At 38.3% G+C, this 18459-nt stretch overlaps 1 protein-coding gene across 3 annotated transcripts in view; it reads left to right on the plus strand.

Moving 5' to 3' along the window:
• LOC127420934 (cyclin-dependent kinase 12-like) overlaps positions 1 to 18459 on the plus strand; it is a 39233-nt gene that overhangs the window by 6810 nt on the left and 13964 nt on the right. For all 3 annotated transcript variants that reach the window (XR_007893901.1, XM_051663577.1, XM_051663578.1), the window contains exons 2-11: positions 749 to 1414; positions 6297 to 6497; positions 6918 to 7057; positions 7671 to 7841; positions 10614 to 10803; positions 12098 to 12154; positions 12329 to 12430; positions 12529 to 12723; positions 13619 to 13750; positions 16817 to 17037. Coding sequence is in view for 2 of the 3 variants with exons in the window: in XM_051663577.1 (XP_051519537.1) it covers positions 749 to 1414; positions 6297 to 6497; positions 6918 to 7057; positions 7671 to 7841; positions 10614 to 10803; positions 12098 to 12154; positions 12329 to 12430; positions 12529 to 12723; positions 13619 to 13750; positions 16817 to 17037 (2075 nt within the window). In the remaining variant the exon portion in view is untranslated. The remainder of the gene's footprint in view (positions 1 to 748; positions 1415 to 6296; positions 6498 to 6917; positions 7058 to 7670; positions 7842 to 10613; positions 10804 to 12097; positions 12155 to 12328; positions 12431 to 12528; positions 12724 to 13618; positions 13751 to 16816; positions 17038 to 18459) is intronic.

Here is an 18459-nt window from a genome sequence, read left to right on the forward strand (position 1 = left end):
TATTTAAAAATAAAGCGAAGCAATGGAGAATAAAATGAAGTCCCATGGTTATTTACACAAGCGTCGCAGGGAAATTGTTGCTGTGGAGTAAGCTGCTTACTGACCAAGCCACATGTATATGGGAGGAAAGCGTACGCCGCTTATACAGTGCCTGCGTTATGACGCAGTGCTGTTGTTGAAGGTTAAACCGTTATTGCTGTTATTATTAGTATTGTGACATACGTGTAATTTAAATCAGGGTTCTCACAAAATAGCACTGGGATGAGTGACTGATGAGAGATTGAGAGCACGCACGATAGCATGCATTAGCGCTCAAACTGTATTGCTCCAGAAATCTGACTGACTGTCACAACTCGCATTATATCAAGTATAATCAGATTTGTATTTGTATCTTTATTTGTTATTTGTGTTTTTAGATCTGTTAGCAATACCCTAAATTGCATGCTACAACCGTTTCCAACAAGTTCTCTAAATTCATCCCCTTTCAAGCACTGCCACTGTGGAAACTAATAAAAGAAATTGACACAAGTCAACCTCACTAATAGACTGTTCGGATGTTGTGTGACTGGTTGACAGTCCTGACCCACCCCAATTGTTGACATTGTGTTACTCTTCTTATGTTTATACTGATGCTATAAAATGCATTAAAGGTGGTCACAAGCTCTTTACATGAGTCATTGTCCTGATTTAGTTCATTTTAACAAGTGTACATGATTTTAAATAATTTCTATTGCTTCTCTTCCTCCAGGCGCTCTCAGCGTTCCCGAAGCCGTTCTCCTCACTACTCCTCTCGCCGCTCCTCATCGCATTCTCGCACTAAGAAACATTCTTTATATTCCGGAGGTGCCAGCAGAGGCTCCTCCCACAGCAGTCGACCAGATAGCCGCTCCCCTTCATCTTCACGCCTACCAATCACATCCAGCCTTGGGGCTGAGCTGACGCGGAGGAAGAAGGAGCGTCAGGCGGCTGCCGCCAAAAACTCTCCTTTGCTCCGCCCGAACACATCCAGCGTGGCAAATGTGCCGGCGGAAAACACAGAGGTGACACTAGAGACGGCTCCGCCACCTGAGCCTCAAAAGCCGCCCTCTCCACCTCCGAACACTGTTACGGTAGAGGAACCGACTGTGGCTCCTCCTCCACCGCTCCCGTTATCCAGTCCACCTCCGCTACCTCTCTCATCTCCTCCGCCACCTCCGGCGAAATCTCCGCCCCCTCTTCCTCTCTCATCCCCGCCACCTCTCCCTCTAAACAGTCCTCTGCCAGCTCCTCCACCCTCAGCGCCTGTGACGTCTGTTTCCTCTCGGCAAAAAAGCCCCACTCTGAAATCTACACGAAGTCCTGCACACCTGGTGAAGACCTCCACACTTCCACCTCTTCCCCTACCGCCGGTTCTTCTGGGAGACTGCAGAGGCAGGTGAGTCTTGAGATGACTAGATATGTTTTGGAAAAATCTTTTCTTAGGAATCTCGTGGTTCTGCAAAAGAGCAGTAAGACGTTGGGCCTCATTCATGAAAAATGAGCAGAATGAATTTTGTGTAAGTAGGTGCATTCAGTTCATATTAGTGTAAAAACTGTTGTTCAGTATGTTTGATCATTCCAACCAGCCTGACATGGCAACTTTGGCTCCACCAGTGCTGTGGTTTTGAAGCGGGGCTATCTGTTAATCTGATCGATGGCAGGTATGTTGGTCCTTGGGTTGATTGACAAAATAATTCAAAATTCACTAGTTAAAGGAATGGTTTACCCAAAAATGAAACTTCTCTCATTAGTTACTCACCCTCATGCCATCCCAGATGTGTATGACTGGCAGAAAACAAATAATGATTTTTAGAAGAATATTTCAGCTCTGTAGGTCCAAACAATGCAAGTGAATGGTGACTAAAACTGTGAAGCTCCAAAAAGCACAAAGGCATCATAAAAGTAATCCTTTCGACTCCAGTGGTCTTTTGAAGTGATCCAATTGGTTTTGGGTGAGAACAGACCAAAATGTAACTCCTTTTTCACTGTACGTCTTGCCATTGCAGTTCCTAGGCACGATCAAGATTTCATGTTTACATTTCTTAGTGTTTGACACATGCACAGAGCTAGATGGCACTAGGAAGTGTAATCAAGCTTGAAATGATGGTCACCAAGGAGACTGCTGATGCCATGGTTTATAGTGAAAAATAGGAGTTCTGTTTTGGTCTATTCTCATCCAAAAACGACTATAGCTTCAGAAGACATTGATTAAACCACTGGATTCATATGGATTACTTTTATGATGCCGTTATGTGCATTTTGGAGCTTCAAAGTTTTGGTCACCATTCACTTGAATAGTGAGAGATCCTTTTATTCCTTCATTTTTGTTCTGCAGAAGAAAGTCATACACATCTGGGATGGTATGAGGGTCAGTAAATCATGAGAGAATTTAATTTTAGGTGAATTATCTATTTAAAGGGATAGTTCACCCCAAAAATTAAAATTCTCTTATCATTTACTCACCTTCATGCCATCCCAGATGTGTATTTTTAGAAGAATATTTCACCTCTGTTGGTCCATACAATGCAAGTGAATGGGTGCCAAAATTGTGACGCTCCAAAAAGCACAAAGTCGTCTTAAAAGTAATCCATATGATTCCAGTGTTTTAATCCATATATACAGAAGTGATATGATAGGTGTGGGTGAGAAACGGATCAATATTTAAGTCATTTTTTGCTTGAAATTCTTCTCCCTGCCCAGTAGGGTGTGGTATGCATTAAGAATGTGAATCACCAAAAACACAAGAAGAAGAAGAATGTAAAAGTGAACTGTTTCTCACCCACACTTATCGCTTCAGAAGACATTGATTTAACCACTGGAGTCTTATTGATTACTTTTATGCTGACTTGTGTGAATTTTGGAGCTTAAAAATGTTGGCACCTGTTCACTTGCATTGTATGGACCAAAAGAGCTGAGAAATTCTTCTAAAAAATCTTCATTTGAATGCAGCAGATGAAAGACATACACATCTGGGATGGCATAAGGGTGAGTAAATGTGGGTAAATAAATCTTTGGGTTGAAATCGATTCGATTCACAATTCACAGGTTTTCAATTCGAGAAAGATTTTTGCAAATTCAAAATGATTCGATTCACAATTAAATTTGATTTGATTAATGCAGTGGTTACCAACCCTGTTCATGGAGGCCCCCCAACACTACACATTTTGGATATCTTCCTAATCAAACACCCTTGATTTAACTCATCAGCTCGTTAGAGGAACTCAAAGACCTGAACTGCAGTGTTGGGGGGCCTCCTAGTAGTCTTTCAATACTTCCCCTAATGTGTCTAAGGCAAGAAAAAGAAAGGCAAACTACTTAAGATTAAGATTGTTTATTCCACCAAAAGTAACTTGAAAGAAAACACATTAAATACATGTACATACAGGCTACTTTGAATACAATAATAGAACAAGAGTACAATGTGCAAATAAAATATTTCAGAAGTGAACATAGAAATGTATTCCATATTTCACTATAAAAAGTATTTATATTTAAATTTACATTTATGCATTTGGCAGACGCTTTTATCCAAAGCGACTTACAGTGCCCTGATTACAGGGACAATCCCCCTGGAGCAACCTGGAGTTAAGTGCCTTGCTCAAGGACACAATGGTGGTGGCTGTTGGGATTGAACAAACAACCTTCTGCTTACTAGTTCTGTGCTTTAGTCCACTACACCACCACAACTCACTCTAAATGAAGTATTTGTTCGTTTGCATTACTTTTCCAGGCTCTGATATTTTCAAGGTTTCTATGAGCGTGGGGACCCTGAATCAGTAAACTACTCTAATTTAACTAATTTAAATGTTTTCTGCACACCAACTTAACAATGTTACCAGTTAAATGGCACTATTTTATCTTATAGAAAAGAATGTGCTTATAAGTTTCCTCTCAATTAAATCACTGTATTTCAGTGTCAGAAATTAACTTTTACATGTATGGTCAATATTTGCCCCCTGTATTTGATTTTCCGGGGCATTTTTTACCTTTGAGGAATTAATTTTTTCTAGCAATTTAAAACAAACTGTGTCTTATCCGTTTGTCAAAATGTAAATTGTATTTAATTATGTATATGTATTACCCAAAAAATTACATCAACATCAACTATGTCAGAGGTTACAAATAAAAAACAGAAGAATTTATTACGAGGGCATTTTTTGCTGCCACATTTTACATTTCGGGAGCATTTGTATGATTTTTAATGCCATTTTTGTATCAAGATCTCCTTAATTTCAGACCCTGTAGTGGCTACGCAGCGAGTTGGCAGCTGTATCGAATGGTTTGACTCGTGACGAGCGCTATTGCGAGCTGTCATTTGCTCAAGAGATAGTGGCCATCTGGAGGAGATATCAGACATAATGTGCTTGAAAGACTGAAAGCTGCACAAAAAGTTTCAGCGAGTTGCGTATGGAATGGAGAGCTGGCGTGACCCCATGAAGGGTGATGGAAGAGTGCAGCGCACATCTGTGGGGAGAGGGAGAGCTGTGAGGGCACGTGCTCCGGGATGCGCTAGACTAGAGAATGAAGCCGCGCATGTCCATTTAAATCACACATGTAACTAATTTAATATTTATATATTCTAAAATATTGTTTACTGATTTGCTGAATCGTGAATCATTCGATTTTTAACAATTTAAAACTATTATTGACCAACACTAACGATTCTCGATTCATAAATTATATTTCAAGATCAATGCATATGAATCGGCAGGATTACTAATCGATGCATCGAGAAAAGTGAATCGTTACACCCCTATGAGTAAATAATGAGAGAATTGTCATTTTTGGGTGAACTATTCCTTTAAGAGAATGACAGAAATGCAGTGGTGCAGTCCACATTACATTGTTACCCTGATCTCTGTACTGTGAGGACATAGATTGATTTTACCATTAAATGGTGCATTATGCATGCATCAGGTACAAGTAATGCACTGGCAGTCTTTCTGCATTTGTGCACTCTGGCTCTTGGTCACATGATCAAGTAGCACACAGTCATTGCAGGTGTTTTAAAGGCCAATTTATGCTTCTGCGTTGAACCCATGGCATTACAGCGTTGCTTGATGTGCGGCTCTCTAAATATATAACAATGTGTAGCATCAACATAGACCACAACAACGGTGGTTGGTCTGTTTTTTAATGAAAGACCATCTTCCAGGATGATAAAGAATAGATATCTAAGGTAGTGTTGCATTTTTTTCCAAGATTATTTTCAGATATGCATCATATCACAATGTATTTGGACTTACTTGAATTGGGAGCATCTGATTTTTATATTCTGTTTGTTTCATGAAGTTTGGGATGTGAGTGAATCAACATTTGTTGTATTTTTCTCAGCCTTTCCAGTCTGTTGATCTCATTGCTTTTGTTGATTTATGAAATATATAATTCAGAAATGAAGGCATTTTCTCTGCATATACAGTAGCATTTTGGCTGGTTACACGCAAATGATGCAGACACAACAAATCAGAACTTTAAACGCCAACAACCGCGTAGGCCACCACGTTGAGGCTATGCCGTAGGTTCGACGCGGAAGTATAAATTGTTCTTTAGAGGGAAATCACACATCAAGAAATTAGCCAAAGGCCCAACATGGAAACTTGAAACTCCTGTGAAAAAACTCAACCTGTGAAGTAGTTTATTTTTATTCATTGTTACAGTGTTTGATACATTTTATATATGCCTTGTGTTTTATACAGTATATATTTATAGTTACAGACATTTTTGGGCTGTAAAGAGTGCAAGCTGAGAGCAAGCTGGTGTATTCCTCCCAAAAAAAAAAAAGGTTGCATATAAAGTGTACTAACTAAATGGCTTGTTATTGAATGCTGGTAGTAACAAACTAGGTTTTTATGTTTTCTGAAGAAAATGTGAGTGGTGTTTGCTTGCCCATGCAACATTTTCCACTATTTTGCATATCTCTTTGATATTCTTGTGCTTGGATTTGTTCAAATCCCTAACTTCAAGTATTAGCGATAAGTGGTGCTTGCCTTAACAAGCACCTCTAATGAACTAATATCGATTAACTTATAATGCATAACCTTGGATTAGAAAAAATTGTCAAACATCTTTGCAGCTGGGTTTCATGTTGTGGCATTGGTCAAGTCTTAAACTGAACTCTAAAACTTGTAGTGCAAAACCTTTAAAAATGCGTAATTTCTACTCCAATGTGACATGAATTAATTACAGCAGGTAGCTTTACAAAAATGTGACACTTTTGTATTGGCCTGAGTACTAACTACTCTGTTTCTTTTGATTTTCCCATTTGTCTGTTTTCTCAGTCCAAAGAAGAGCGGACTTTCCCAGAGGTCATCACGAAAGGAAAGGGAGAAGGAGAAAAACAAGGAAAAAGAAGTTAGGACACGCCTACTCAGTGAGTTGCCCCTCCCTCCATTGCTTCCTGGGGGAGACCCCTCCCCTCCTCAGTCGCCTTTCCAAGAGCCCCCGCCCCTTATGCAATCAACCTACAAGAAGAGACCAAAGTGAGTATTACTGTACTCAGCATTCAAGTCGATTCTCAAGACTATTTTGGTTTATGTGATATGGTAGAAATTGCAATATGTATTTTTATGGGATTAAGATGTTAATGTGTGGTCAAGTCATCAAAATTAGAATGCAGAAAGTTTTCGCCCAAACAATTTAACAGCAAATTAACACTTTGCTATATACAGTATCCACTACTGTATGTGTTCAAATGTAAGTCTTCATATGGTAACATTAGTCACATTTTATAATGGTGCTAAGAGCGTTACATTGATTTGTCACTCTATTCCTTCATAATTGTACTGTCGTAATGAAATGTTAAATTTGGGTTGTGTGGGGCAGGAGGGTTAGGTGAGAGAAAGTAAAATGAAAATGCAACAAGTGCTTTGTTCACAAGAGTCCATGTCAAATGTGTGCAGGATTTGCTGTCCGAGATACGGAGAGAAGAAACAGACTCAAAGTGATTGGGGGAAGCGTTGTGTGGATAAGTTTGACATCATCGGCATTATTGGAGAAGGAACCTACGGCCAGGTGTACAAAGCCAAGGACAAAGATACAGGTGTGCTACCTTTGTCTTGTTTAAAGGGGGTGAACGCTAAAGGCTGATTTATACTTCTGCGTCAAACCTACGGCATCGTTCTGTTCATAAATGAACAAAAGCAATGCAAGAAATTTAATTTCGGGATTCAAAAGTATTCAATTATTGTAGCATCAAAATGAGTTCAAAGTATGTGAACATGTTGAAATGTTTGTTACATATTATTTATTATACATGTTGCCTGGAATAAATTGCAGGCAGAAAATAAATGAGGAAATGATTGTACGATTGCTCTTGAGTCGCTTAATCATACATAAATATTTTGGCATACTTTTGATATTCCGTGCTGAAAAAGAAATAGTCAAATTAATTCAAAACTACTTGCCTGAATAAACCAAAATGGGTGTTGTTTTAAAGACTTTACAATGCATATTGGTAACATAACTAACTCTTATTAGTTGTTTTTTTTAATTAGAAGTATTCCGTTTCCATAACTTATAAAACATGATTATTTACTGTACACATACTGTCAAACATATGGGAAGCACTATGGGACTACTCTATGAACATCTAAATCAGTTGACAGTTTCTGTTATGCAGTGTTGACTGATGTAAAGAGTTTTGGTTTCTAAAGGTGAGCTGGTGGCGTTGAAGAAGGTGCGTCTGGACAATGAAAAGGAGGGTTTCCCCATCACTGCCATCAGAGAGATCAAGATCCTGAGGCAGCTCAACCATCGCAGCGTTGTCAACATGAAAGAAATTGTCACCGATAAACAAGATGCCCTTGACTTCAAAAAGGACAAAGGTCTGTTTGAATGCACATGCAAATACATTATTTCATTTTATTTATTTGTTTTCAGTATTCATAGTGAAAACACACAGTGAAGTGTTTCACATTATAAAATGGATAGTTCCGGTCCTGGATGCTGATTGGTCAATAGTCACGCTATATTCACGATTTCTTCACCAAGCTTCTATAAGGCTGTTCAGTTTAGTCCACAAACCCGGAAGAGAATTCGCTATGGGTTTCCTCCTGGATTTTCCGATGGGGTTTTGGATTTGAGTAAAATAAGGTCTGTGTTAAACATTACTTGACGAAACGTGGACGTTTTGTTCTACAACATATATTACACACTTTCATACCTCAAACGTTAATTTTGAAGCTGCCATGTGATTAAAAAAAAAAAGTGTGCAATTCAATATGGCTTCAAAATTCACGTTTTGAGGTATGAAATTGTGTAATATATATTGTAGAACAAAATGTCCACGTATCGTTAAGTAAGGTTTAACACGGACCTTATTTTACTCAGAAGTTGAAAAACCTCATGGGAAAATCCTGAGGAAACCCATGACAAATTAGACCTCCGGGTTCACCTACAAATTGGCGTCATGGCTGAACAGCTCTATTTGCATCACTGTGCAGATCCCATAGCTGGTGGTTCTTGTTGAACATAGCAATGCCCTGTTTACTGACAGGAACTACCTAGTGTAGCAGAAGGATGGCATTTAAGGATTTTCCTTAAAAAAATAAAAACAAAGTAAAAAAGCATTTTAATGAACATTTGTGTCAATGTTTCTATTATTTGGTATAGGGCTGGGCGATATGGCTTAAGAAATTATATCTCGATATTTTTCTGCAAATGTACTATTCTATATATATCTCTAAGTAAGTTTGCTCTGAAATAGAATAAAAGTGTTTTTTTTTTTGTTTTTTGTTTTTTAATCGGAACCATCAACAAGGCGTTTCCATCCATAGAACTGCCCCTCACTGGATCTTTTTTAGTTTTTGGCGCCATTCTGAGTAAATCCTAGAGACTGTTGTGTGTGAAAATCCCAGAAGATCAGCAGTTACAGAAATTCTCAAACCAGCCCGTGTGGCACCAACAATCATCCATGCAATTATCTAATCAGCCAATCGTGTGGCAGCAGTGCAGTCCATAAAATCATGCAGATATGGGTCAGGAGCTTCAGTTATTGTTCACATCAGCCATCAGAATGGGGAAAAAATTTGATCTCGGTGATTTGAAGTGTGGCATGATTGTTGTTGCCAGATGAGCGGCAGTTCTGTGGATGGAAATGCCTTGTTGATGAGAGAGGTCAACAGAGAATGACCAGACTGGTTTGAACTGACAGAGTCTACAGTAACTCGGATAACCGCTCTGTATAATTGTGATGAGAAGAATATCATCTCAGAATGTTATTCTGAGATGCGGGTTGGTGCTGTTTGGCAGCATGAGGGGGACCTACACAGTTAGTCAGGTGGTTTTAATGTTGTGGCTGATCGGTGTATGATCATATTGCCATTTTGATGTTGTTTTGATTAATTATACAGCCCTGAAGGATCGTGAAATTAGTTTACTGATGCACTCTATGAAACTTAATGGGCAAATAAAAGGCTCATTAAAATCATCACAATATTCATGATATTGTTGAATTTTATATAATCAGCAAAATTTTCACGATTATATCGTGGATATTAGATGTATCGCCCAGCCCTAACCTGTTTGATAAACGCAAAAAGGCGCTCATGGCAGTACCATATTGTGCATGTATTCATGGCTGAAAAGGTTGTAGTCTTCCGTCTTTCCATTTCTTTTAATTTGTGACATTTTGTAGTTAAATGATAAATCAAGTTAAAGGGGTAGTTCACCCAAAAATGAAATTCTCTCATCATTTACTCACCCTCATGCCATCCCAGATGTGTATGACTTTCATCTGCTCTAAACACAAAGATTTTTGGAAGAATATATCAGCTCTGTAGATCCATACAATACAAGTGAATGGTGATCAGACCTTTGTTGCTCCAAAAATCACATAAAGGAAACATGAAAGTAATCCATAAGGCTCCAGTGTTTAAATCCTTATGTTCAGAAGTGATATAATAGGTGTGGGTGAGAAACAGAATGTTTAAGTCCTTTTTTTACTCTAAATCTCCACTAACTTTAACTTTCAGATGTGAAAATGAAACTAAACAGGCACCACATGTGACTTTCAGATGTAAAAGTGAAATTGGAGATTTAGAGTTAGAACTTAAATTATGATCTGTTTATCACCCACACCTATTATAACCTACTATCGCTTCTGAAGATATGGATTTAACCACTGAAGTCTTATGGATTACTTTCATGTTTCCTTTATATGATTTTTGGAGCTACAAATGTCTGATCACCATTTACTTGCATTGTATGGAGTAACAGAGCTGAAATATTCTTCTAAAAACCTTCGTTTGTGTTCTGCGGAAGAAAGTAAGTCATGCATATCTGGAATGGCATTAGGGTGAGTAAATGATGAGAATTTCCATTTTTGAGTGAGGTATCCTTTTAAACTTAATACATTTTTGAGCTTGCACTGTTTTTATCAGGCATAGGCAATCATTTGAAACATCAGTGTCTCACCAGGCTTCCCTAAAACGTCAATGACATTTTTGTCTGTGTAACACACAACACTCGATGTTTCAAAGCCATTAACCTGACTATTGGCAGTATACATTTAGCTGATTTATTACACTGTTTATAACAATGAAAATTGAATGCATGGAAACTATTGAGCATGCCTGTTTGTGTATTTGTGGGTTTAGGTGCATTTTACCTGGTATTTGAGTACATGGATCATGACCTGATGGGGCTGCTGGAATCTGGACTGGTATCTTTCTCCCATGAGCATGTGCAGAGCTTCATGAGGCAGCTCATGGAAGGATTAGATTATTGTCACAAGAAGAACTTCCTACACAGAGACATCAAGTGCTCTAATATCCTGCTAAACAACAGGTACAAACCTGTGCTCTTAAACAGTAGTTGGTTGAGTGATGTTTTTTTTTTGTTTTTTTTTAATGGTCTTTATGCCAGTATATAAAGAGCAAGGTGTGTTGATAGCAGACATAAACATAATACTAATTGCTGAAATATTTATGCACTATATTTACTGAAAATTATAATAAAAAAATGAAAGCAGAAAACTTTACATTATCTTGTGCCATGGTTGTTGGTAGTTTTGAAGCTGACATTTGGAGGAGCTACCAGATCCATTGATCAGGTGATAAACGCAGCCTGCTAGGCCGATGCCGATAATCTCAATTTGGTCAAAAATCAGCATGGGCTGCGGTTCAGAAAAGCATCGAAAGCTTAAGTTGATCGTTGAGACCATTGGCGCCATTGGCTCCTCTTAAACTCCAGATGATGAGGAATTCTTAATGCCATATAGTTGTATTGTTTTTGGTCAGTTATGGGGTCAATTATGTATTAATGATGATAATACTCCTTTGTCTTACTAACATCTCATGCTATGTAACGACTTCAATTGAAGTTGGAAATAATTTATTTTCCTTGCACAAACATATCAGCAATAAATCATTCATATGATATACTGGTATTTTAAAGATGATGTAAGTGATTTCAGACATTTCTTCAAGGACTGGGTAAAAATAACGATTTTTCCAATGCATCGCAATCTTTGACCGATCTCAATATTGATTTTTAAATCTCAAGATTAATATTTTACTCTGTCACTCTGGCTGAAAACGGTAGTCTTAAAGAGATGGTACTGATTTAGCTTGTGTTCTACATATCAATGTAAATACTTGTAAATAGTATAAATTATGCAGGTGAACAGTCAACATGTAAAAAAATATATATTTATAAAATATAATAAATACAATTTCAAGACATTTATTGATGGAATACACAAAATGTGAACATTTTTCAAATTGATGAAAAATAAATGTAAAAGGAATATGTTCGAATTATACTTAAAAGGGTTGCCTAGAAGGTTAGAAGATCCCTTTTATAATTAACAGCATTATCTGGGAGAATTTATTTCACATGTAAGCAAAATGGACATTGGAACTGAAACCCATATGAATTGATATCCATTGGAAATCAGAAATGAACCCAAATGCGAGAGATTGTAAATCAAATCGAATCAGGAAATCTGTATCAATACCCAGCCTTAATTTGTTCCACCACACTTTTTTTTTCTGAAACCAGTTTATTTTATTTTATTTTATTCTTTTGAGGCCTGCAGTTTTTTTTAATCACCTCTCTCACATTTATTTTTTTCATCCAGCGGTCAGATCAAGCTAGCAGATTTTGGTTTGGCTCGTCTCTATAACTCAGAGGAAAGGTAAGTGTTACTGTTAAGGATTTCAGTTATAGGTCTTGCTGCAGGCCGAATTTCTGTGACTTGATAGTAAGCAGTAATTCAAACTAGAATAAACAGAGATTAGGCTTACAATTCATTTGAAATTGTCAATGACTAATCAATAATTGTATTATTTTTATGACCGGTCTTTCCCAGCCGGCCATACACTAATAAGGTGATCACACTGTGGTACCGCCCACCTGAGCTGCTACTGGGGGAGGAGAGATACTCGCCTGCTATTGATGTCTGGAGTTGTGGGTAAGAGATTTTGTCGGTCTGTTTCTTCATCTCATCTCACTCCACATACACTACACCTGCTGTTCATGTTATAATGTTGTTTTTGTTGTTTTGTAAAGGTGCATTTTGGGAGAGCTCTTCACTAAGAAGCCAATTTTCCAAGCCAACCAAGAACTACTACAGCTTGAGCTAATCAGTCGTTTGTGTGGTAGTCCATGTCCTGCTGCTTGGCCAGATGTGATTAAGCTGCCATACTTTAATACTATGCGACCCAAGAAACAGTACAGACGACGCTTAAGAGAGGAATTCGCCTTGTAAGTTTCAGAATACTTTGATTTTACATTGTCAGTGAATTAAAAACATTTAACAGATCTCAAATTATTAATTCATTACATATCAAAAAGTTTTGTGATTAGTGCAATTTTCAGAATACAAGTTGCTGGGGGGGTGGTGGGGGGGGTTTCATCATCTGAAAGATCCTGCGACTTGTAGTCCGAAGCGACTTATTTATTTTCATAATTTGTATGTAATTGTTGTCGGCTGGCCAAACACTGCACACCAAAACACAAAAACAGATGAAAACATCAGTCATTGAGACCGAACCACCCTTGGAGTCGCGAGTTTGAATCCAGGGTGTGCTGAGTGACTCTAGCCAGGTCTCTTAAGCAACCAAATTGGCCCGGTTGCTAGGGAGGGTAGAGTCACCTGGGGTAACCTCCACATGGTCACTATAATGTGGTTCTCGCTCTCGGTGGGGCGCATGGCGAGTTGTGCGTGCATGCTGCAGAGAGTAGCATGAAGCCTCCATGCGCTATGTCTCCGCGGTAACGCGCTTAAGCCACGTTATAAGATGCGCAGATTGACTGTTTCAGACGTGGAGGCAACTGAGAGTCGTCCTCCACCACCCGGATTGAGGCGAGTCACTATGCCACCACGAGGACTTAGAGCGCATTGGGAATTGGGCATTCCAAATTGGGGAGAAAAAGGGGAAAAAATCAAGAAAAAAACAAACCAAAAAAAAGTCATAGAGATGGAGGAATCTGGCAGTGTGACTTATACAGAGATGTGATTTGTCTATTTATTTTTTTATTTATTTTATCTTTTTCAGTAACACAATTTTGACCAGGTGTGACTTATATTCAGGTGCGACTTTATTTCTTGAAAATACGGTATCTTTTATTCTTTATAATGAAAATGACTTTGCTGCAGTTTGCCCACTTCTGCTCTTGACCTGCTGGACCACATGTTGACGTTAGACCCGTCAAGACGCTGCACGGCTGAGCAGGCCCTGACGAGTCAGTTTCTGAGTGACGTGGAGCCCAGCAAGATGCCACCACCAGAGTCAGTGCAGCACACAATATTTTTATATGTATATAGGTTCTTTTATTTGTTTTTATTTATATATTATTTACTGGTCAAAGCCAAATCACCCAATTTATTTTCAATGTTGGTTAATTTTATATTGTCAACAAAATAATAATAATACTGTATTTACACAGTATAAATACATATATACTCTGTGTGTGTGTATAATATATATATATATATATATAAATATAAATATATAAAAAACACTGGCAGCCGAAAGTTTGGAATATTGTACAGATTTTGCTGTTTCAGAAAGAAATTGGTACTGTAATTCACCAAAGTGGCATTCAACTGATCACAAAGTATAGTCAGGACATTACTGATGTATAAAAACAGCACATTTTTTATCAAATCTAGATAGGCCCAATTTCCAGCAGCCATCACTCCAACACCTTATCCTTGAGTAATCATGCTAAATTGCTAATTTGTTACTAGAAAATCACTTGCCATTATATCAAATGCAGTTGAAAGCAATTTGGTTCATTAAATGAAACTTAACATTGTCTTTGTTTTTGAGCTGCCACAGTATGCAATAGACTGGCATGTCTTAAGGTTAATATTAGGTAAAAAATGGCAAAAAAGAAACAGCTTTCTCTAGAAACTCGTCAGTCAATCATTGTTTTGAGGAATGAAGGCTATACAATGCTTGAAATTGCCAAAAACTGAAGATTTCATACAAAGGTGTACACTACAGTCTTCAAAGACAAAGGACAACTGCCTCTAACAAGGACAGAAAGAGATGTGGAAGACCAGATGCACAACTAAACAAGAGGATAAGTCCATCAGAGTCTCTAGTTTGAGAAATAGACACCTCACATGTCCTCAGCTGACAGCTTCATTGAATTCTACCTGCTCAACACCAGTTTCATGTACAACAGTAAAGAGAAGACTCAGGGGTGCAGGCCTTTTGAAACAGAAAAACAAAAAGAAAAGGTTAGAGTGGGCAAAGAAACAGACATTGGACAACAGATAATTGGAAAAGTGTTATGGATCTTAATCCCATTGAGCTTTTGTGGGATCAGCTAGACTGTAAGGTGCGTGAGAAATGCCCAACAAGACAGCCACATCTATGGCAAGTGCTACAGGAAGCGTCGGGTGAAATGTCACCTGAGTATCTGGACAAACTTACAGCTGGAATGCCAAGGATCTGCAAACCTGTCATTGCTGCATGTGGATTTTTTTTGATGAGAACTCTCTGAAGTAGCTTAAGAAGGTCTGAATTTTATTATTATTATTTTTTCAAATTGTAATAGTAATTTTTCACATTATTAATGTCCTGACTATACGCTGTGATCAGTTGAATGCCACTTTGGTGAATAAAAGTACCAATTTCTTTCCATAAGAGCAAAATCTGTACATTATTCCAAACTTTTGGCCGCTAGCGTATATAAACCGATCAGCCACAACATTAAAACTACCTGCCTAATATTGTGTAGGTCCACCTCATGCCACCAAAACAGTGCCAACCCGCATCTCAGAATAGTATTCTGAGATGATATTCTTCTCACCACAATTGTACAGAGTGGTTATCTGAGTTACCGTAGACTTTGTCAGTTCGAACCAGTCTGGCCATTCTCTGTTGACCTCTCTCATCAACAAGGCGTTTCCATCCACAGAACTGCCACTCACTTGGTGTTTTTTGATTTGGGCACCATTCTGAGTAAATTCTAGAGACTGTTGTGTGTGAAAATCCCAGGAGATCAGCAGTTACAGAAATACTCAAACCAGCCCATCTGGCAACAACAATCATGCCACTCTTCAAATTACTGAGATCACATTTTTTTCCCCATTCTGATGGTTAATGTGAAGATTAACTGAAGCTCCTGACCAGTATCTGCATGATTTTTTTTTTTTTTTGTACTGCACTGCTGCCACACGATTGGCTGATTAGATAATCGCATGGATGATTGTTGGTGCCAGATGGTCTGGTTTGAGTATTTCTGTAACTGCTGATCTCCTGGAATTTTCACACACAACAGTCTCTAGAATTTACTCTGAATGGTGCCAAAAACAAAAAACATCCAGTGAGCGGCAGTTCTGTGGATGGAAATGCCTTGTTGATGAGTGAGGTCAACAGAGAATGGCCAGACTGGTTCGACCTGACAAAGTCTACAGTAACTCAGATAACCACTCTGTACAATTGTGGTGAGAAGAATAGCATCTTAGAATGCTATTCTATCACTAGATATCACTAAAACCTATATTAAACCTAAGCTTATCATTAGCCTACAGTCCACAGCAATCCATTTTGCAAATAATTCATCAATCTCTCTGAGATAAATTTATTATAAATGCTTTTATAAGGACACATCAGTGTACATGTGTGTCAGACGGGACACTTCAAAGCACCACACTTCGGTTCTGTTACATCATAAAATGCATTTTTAGGTAATTGTGTCAAAATAAAAGTAGTTTGCAACTTAGAAAAACACATTTCAAAATCCCAGCATTTGGAATTGCGCTCCGTCCAGAAGTGTTTGACTTTGAACGCAAGATTGCGTTCTCATCTTTTGCTTTTGCTAGTATCAAGCAAGCCTGGAGTGTGGTTTTGCTTACTGCCCCCTGCTGAAAACGGGTGGTACTTCAAGCTTGAGTTGCTCCAATGGTAGGAATATATGTAGGGACATGATTGTGTGAATTTTTTGTACACGCTATTTTTAAACTGAATACAGTTGAATTAATACAGCATGGATTTGTTTTTTTTACTAGCTTTTTTTTTTTTTCTGTCTTGATTTTTATATTTTGAGTCTACTTTTTCAGTGGCTGTTTAATCAATGTGATGGTACCTCTGTTATGAATCGGCTTAAAAGTGCTTAATTTTATTTTACAAACACATCAATATCAAATTATATAGTCAATATTGAATCATTACAATTCTGAACAATATTTACAAAAAAATTACTATATCGACAGGCCCAGATAAAATTAGAAATCGTATGTCTACAGCTGAACATTTAATTGAAGGATTCTCTTTATACAATTCGTTTTGACTGCTCACTATTCCATCATCCAATCTAATCTTATGATTTCTGTCTGTAGTTTGCCTCATTGGCAGGACTGTCATGAGCTCTGGAGTAAGAAGCGTCGGCGACAGAGGCAAAGCGGCGTGTCTGAGGATGTTCCCGTTGCCAAAGTTCCCCGAAAGGAACCTGGAGGAGCTCCAGGAGGAGAGAACAGCCGCCCGCCCCCAAATCCACCACCACCACCACCCTCATCTGCCCATCCGGCACCGACAAACATCACAGCCACTGAGCTTGAAGGTGGGACATGAGTGACCGGTCTAAACCAGATGTGCTCTTAAAAATTAGTCAGGTGAGGTAGAGCAGGTCTGGAATTAAACTATATAGGTAGGTAGATATTCAGGAGCAGGATGAAGCACCCCTGGTCTTAACTTTACTAGGGGCATGTTGATATGTCAGTATATTAAAGGCTAATTAACAGTTCAGATATTAAACGTGTAGATTGTAACTACCAGCCCCATGCATACTGCTGTCAGGAAGTCTTCTGTGATGATGTCTCCCTAAAATTCAGATGTTAAAGATCGGGCTATTTGTGCGACTGAACAACTAGAACACACCAATTTAAAATATCGACAACAGTCCCCCACATTCGCATATTCACTCAAGTGCTGCGAGGGAATCCTGGAGTATGACCAAAGAGGGTAACACCAGTATCCCAACACAAGGCCATGCAAGGCACTGATGAGAAGTTAAGGAAACAAACACTGCAGCAACTGTGGGACTGCTGGAAATAAAGAGAAGCTACAGAGAACAAAATATAGTGAAGTCTTCATCAGACGCCATGTTCGTTGTTTACTCCAGCGTCACAGCGAAATTGTTATCCCTTTGCTATGAAGAAAGCTGCTTAGTTAACAAGCCACATGTGTACAGGGGGTAACAGTGTATGTAAATGTGAACGCTGCTTAACCCGCTTTCTGGTGTACATGTAAATGAACTCAATAACAACATTCGCAAAAAAACACTACTGAAATGTGTCATAGAAACTGTTAAATCACACTGAAGCTATCAGGGAACTTTTTAAAACTGTACTTGAGCAGATAATTTCTTAAAAGGATAGTTCACTCAAAAATGAAAATTCTCTCATTTGCTCACCCTCATGCCATTCCAGATGTGTTTGACTTTCTTCAGCAGAACACAAACAACGATTTTTGGAAGAATATATCAGCTCTGTTAGTCCATACAATGCAAGTAAATGGTGATCAGACCTTTTGTAGCTCCAAAAACCACATAAAGGAAACATAAAAGTAATCCATAAGGCTCCAGTGTTTAAATCCATATCTTCAGAAGCAATATAATAGGTTTGGGTGAGAAACGGAACAAAATTTAAGTCCTTTTTTACTCTAAATCTCCACTTTCACTTTCAGATGTGAAAGTGAAACTAAACAGTTACCATATGTGACTTTCAGATGTAAAAGTGAAAGTGGAGATTTAGAGTAAATATTACAAAGTTTGATCTGTATCTCACCCACACCTATTGCTTCTGAACATATGGATTTAAACACTGGAGTCTTATGGTTCTCTTTGATGTTTCCTTTATGTGATTTTTGGAGCTACAAATGTCTGCTCACCATTCACTTAAATTGTATAGACCAACAGAGCTGAGATATTCTTCCAAAAATCATAATTTGTGTTCTGAAGAAGAAAAAAAGTCATACACATCTG

This window comes from Myxocyprinus asiaticus, chromosome 30 (genome assembly GCF_019703515.2).
Source record: "Myxocyprinus asiaticus isolate MX2 ecotype Aquarium Trade chromosome 30, UBuf_Myxa_2, whole genome shotgun sequence".
NCBI lineage: Eukaryota > Metazoa > Chordata > Actinopteri > Cypriniformes > Catostomidae > Myxocyprinus > Myxocyprinus asiaticus.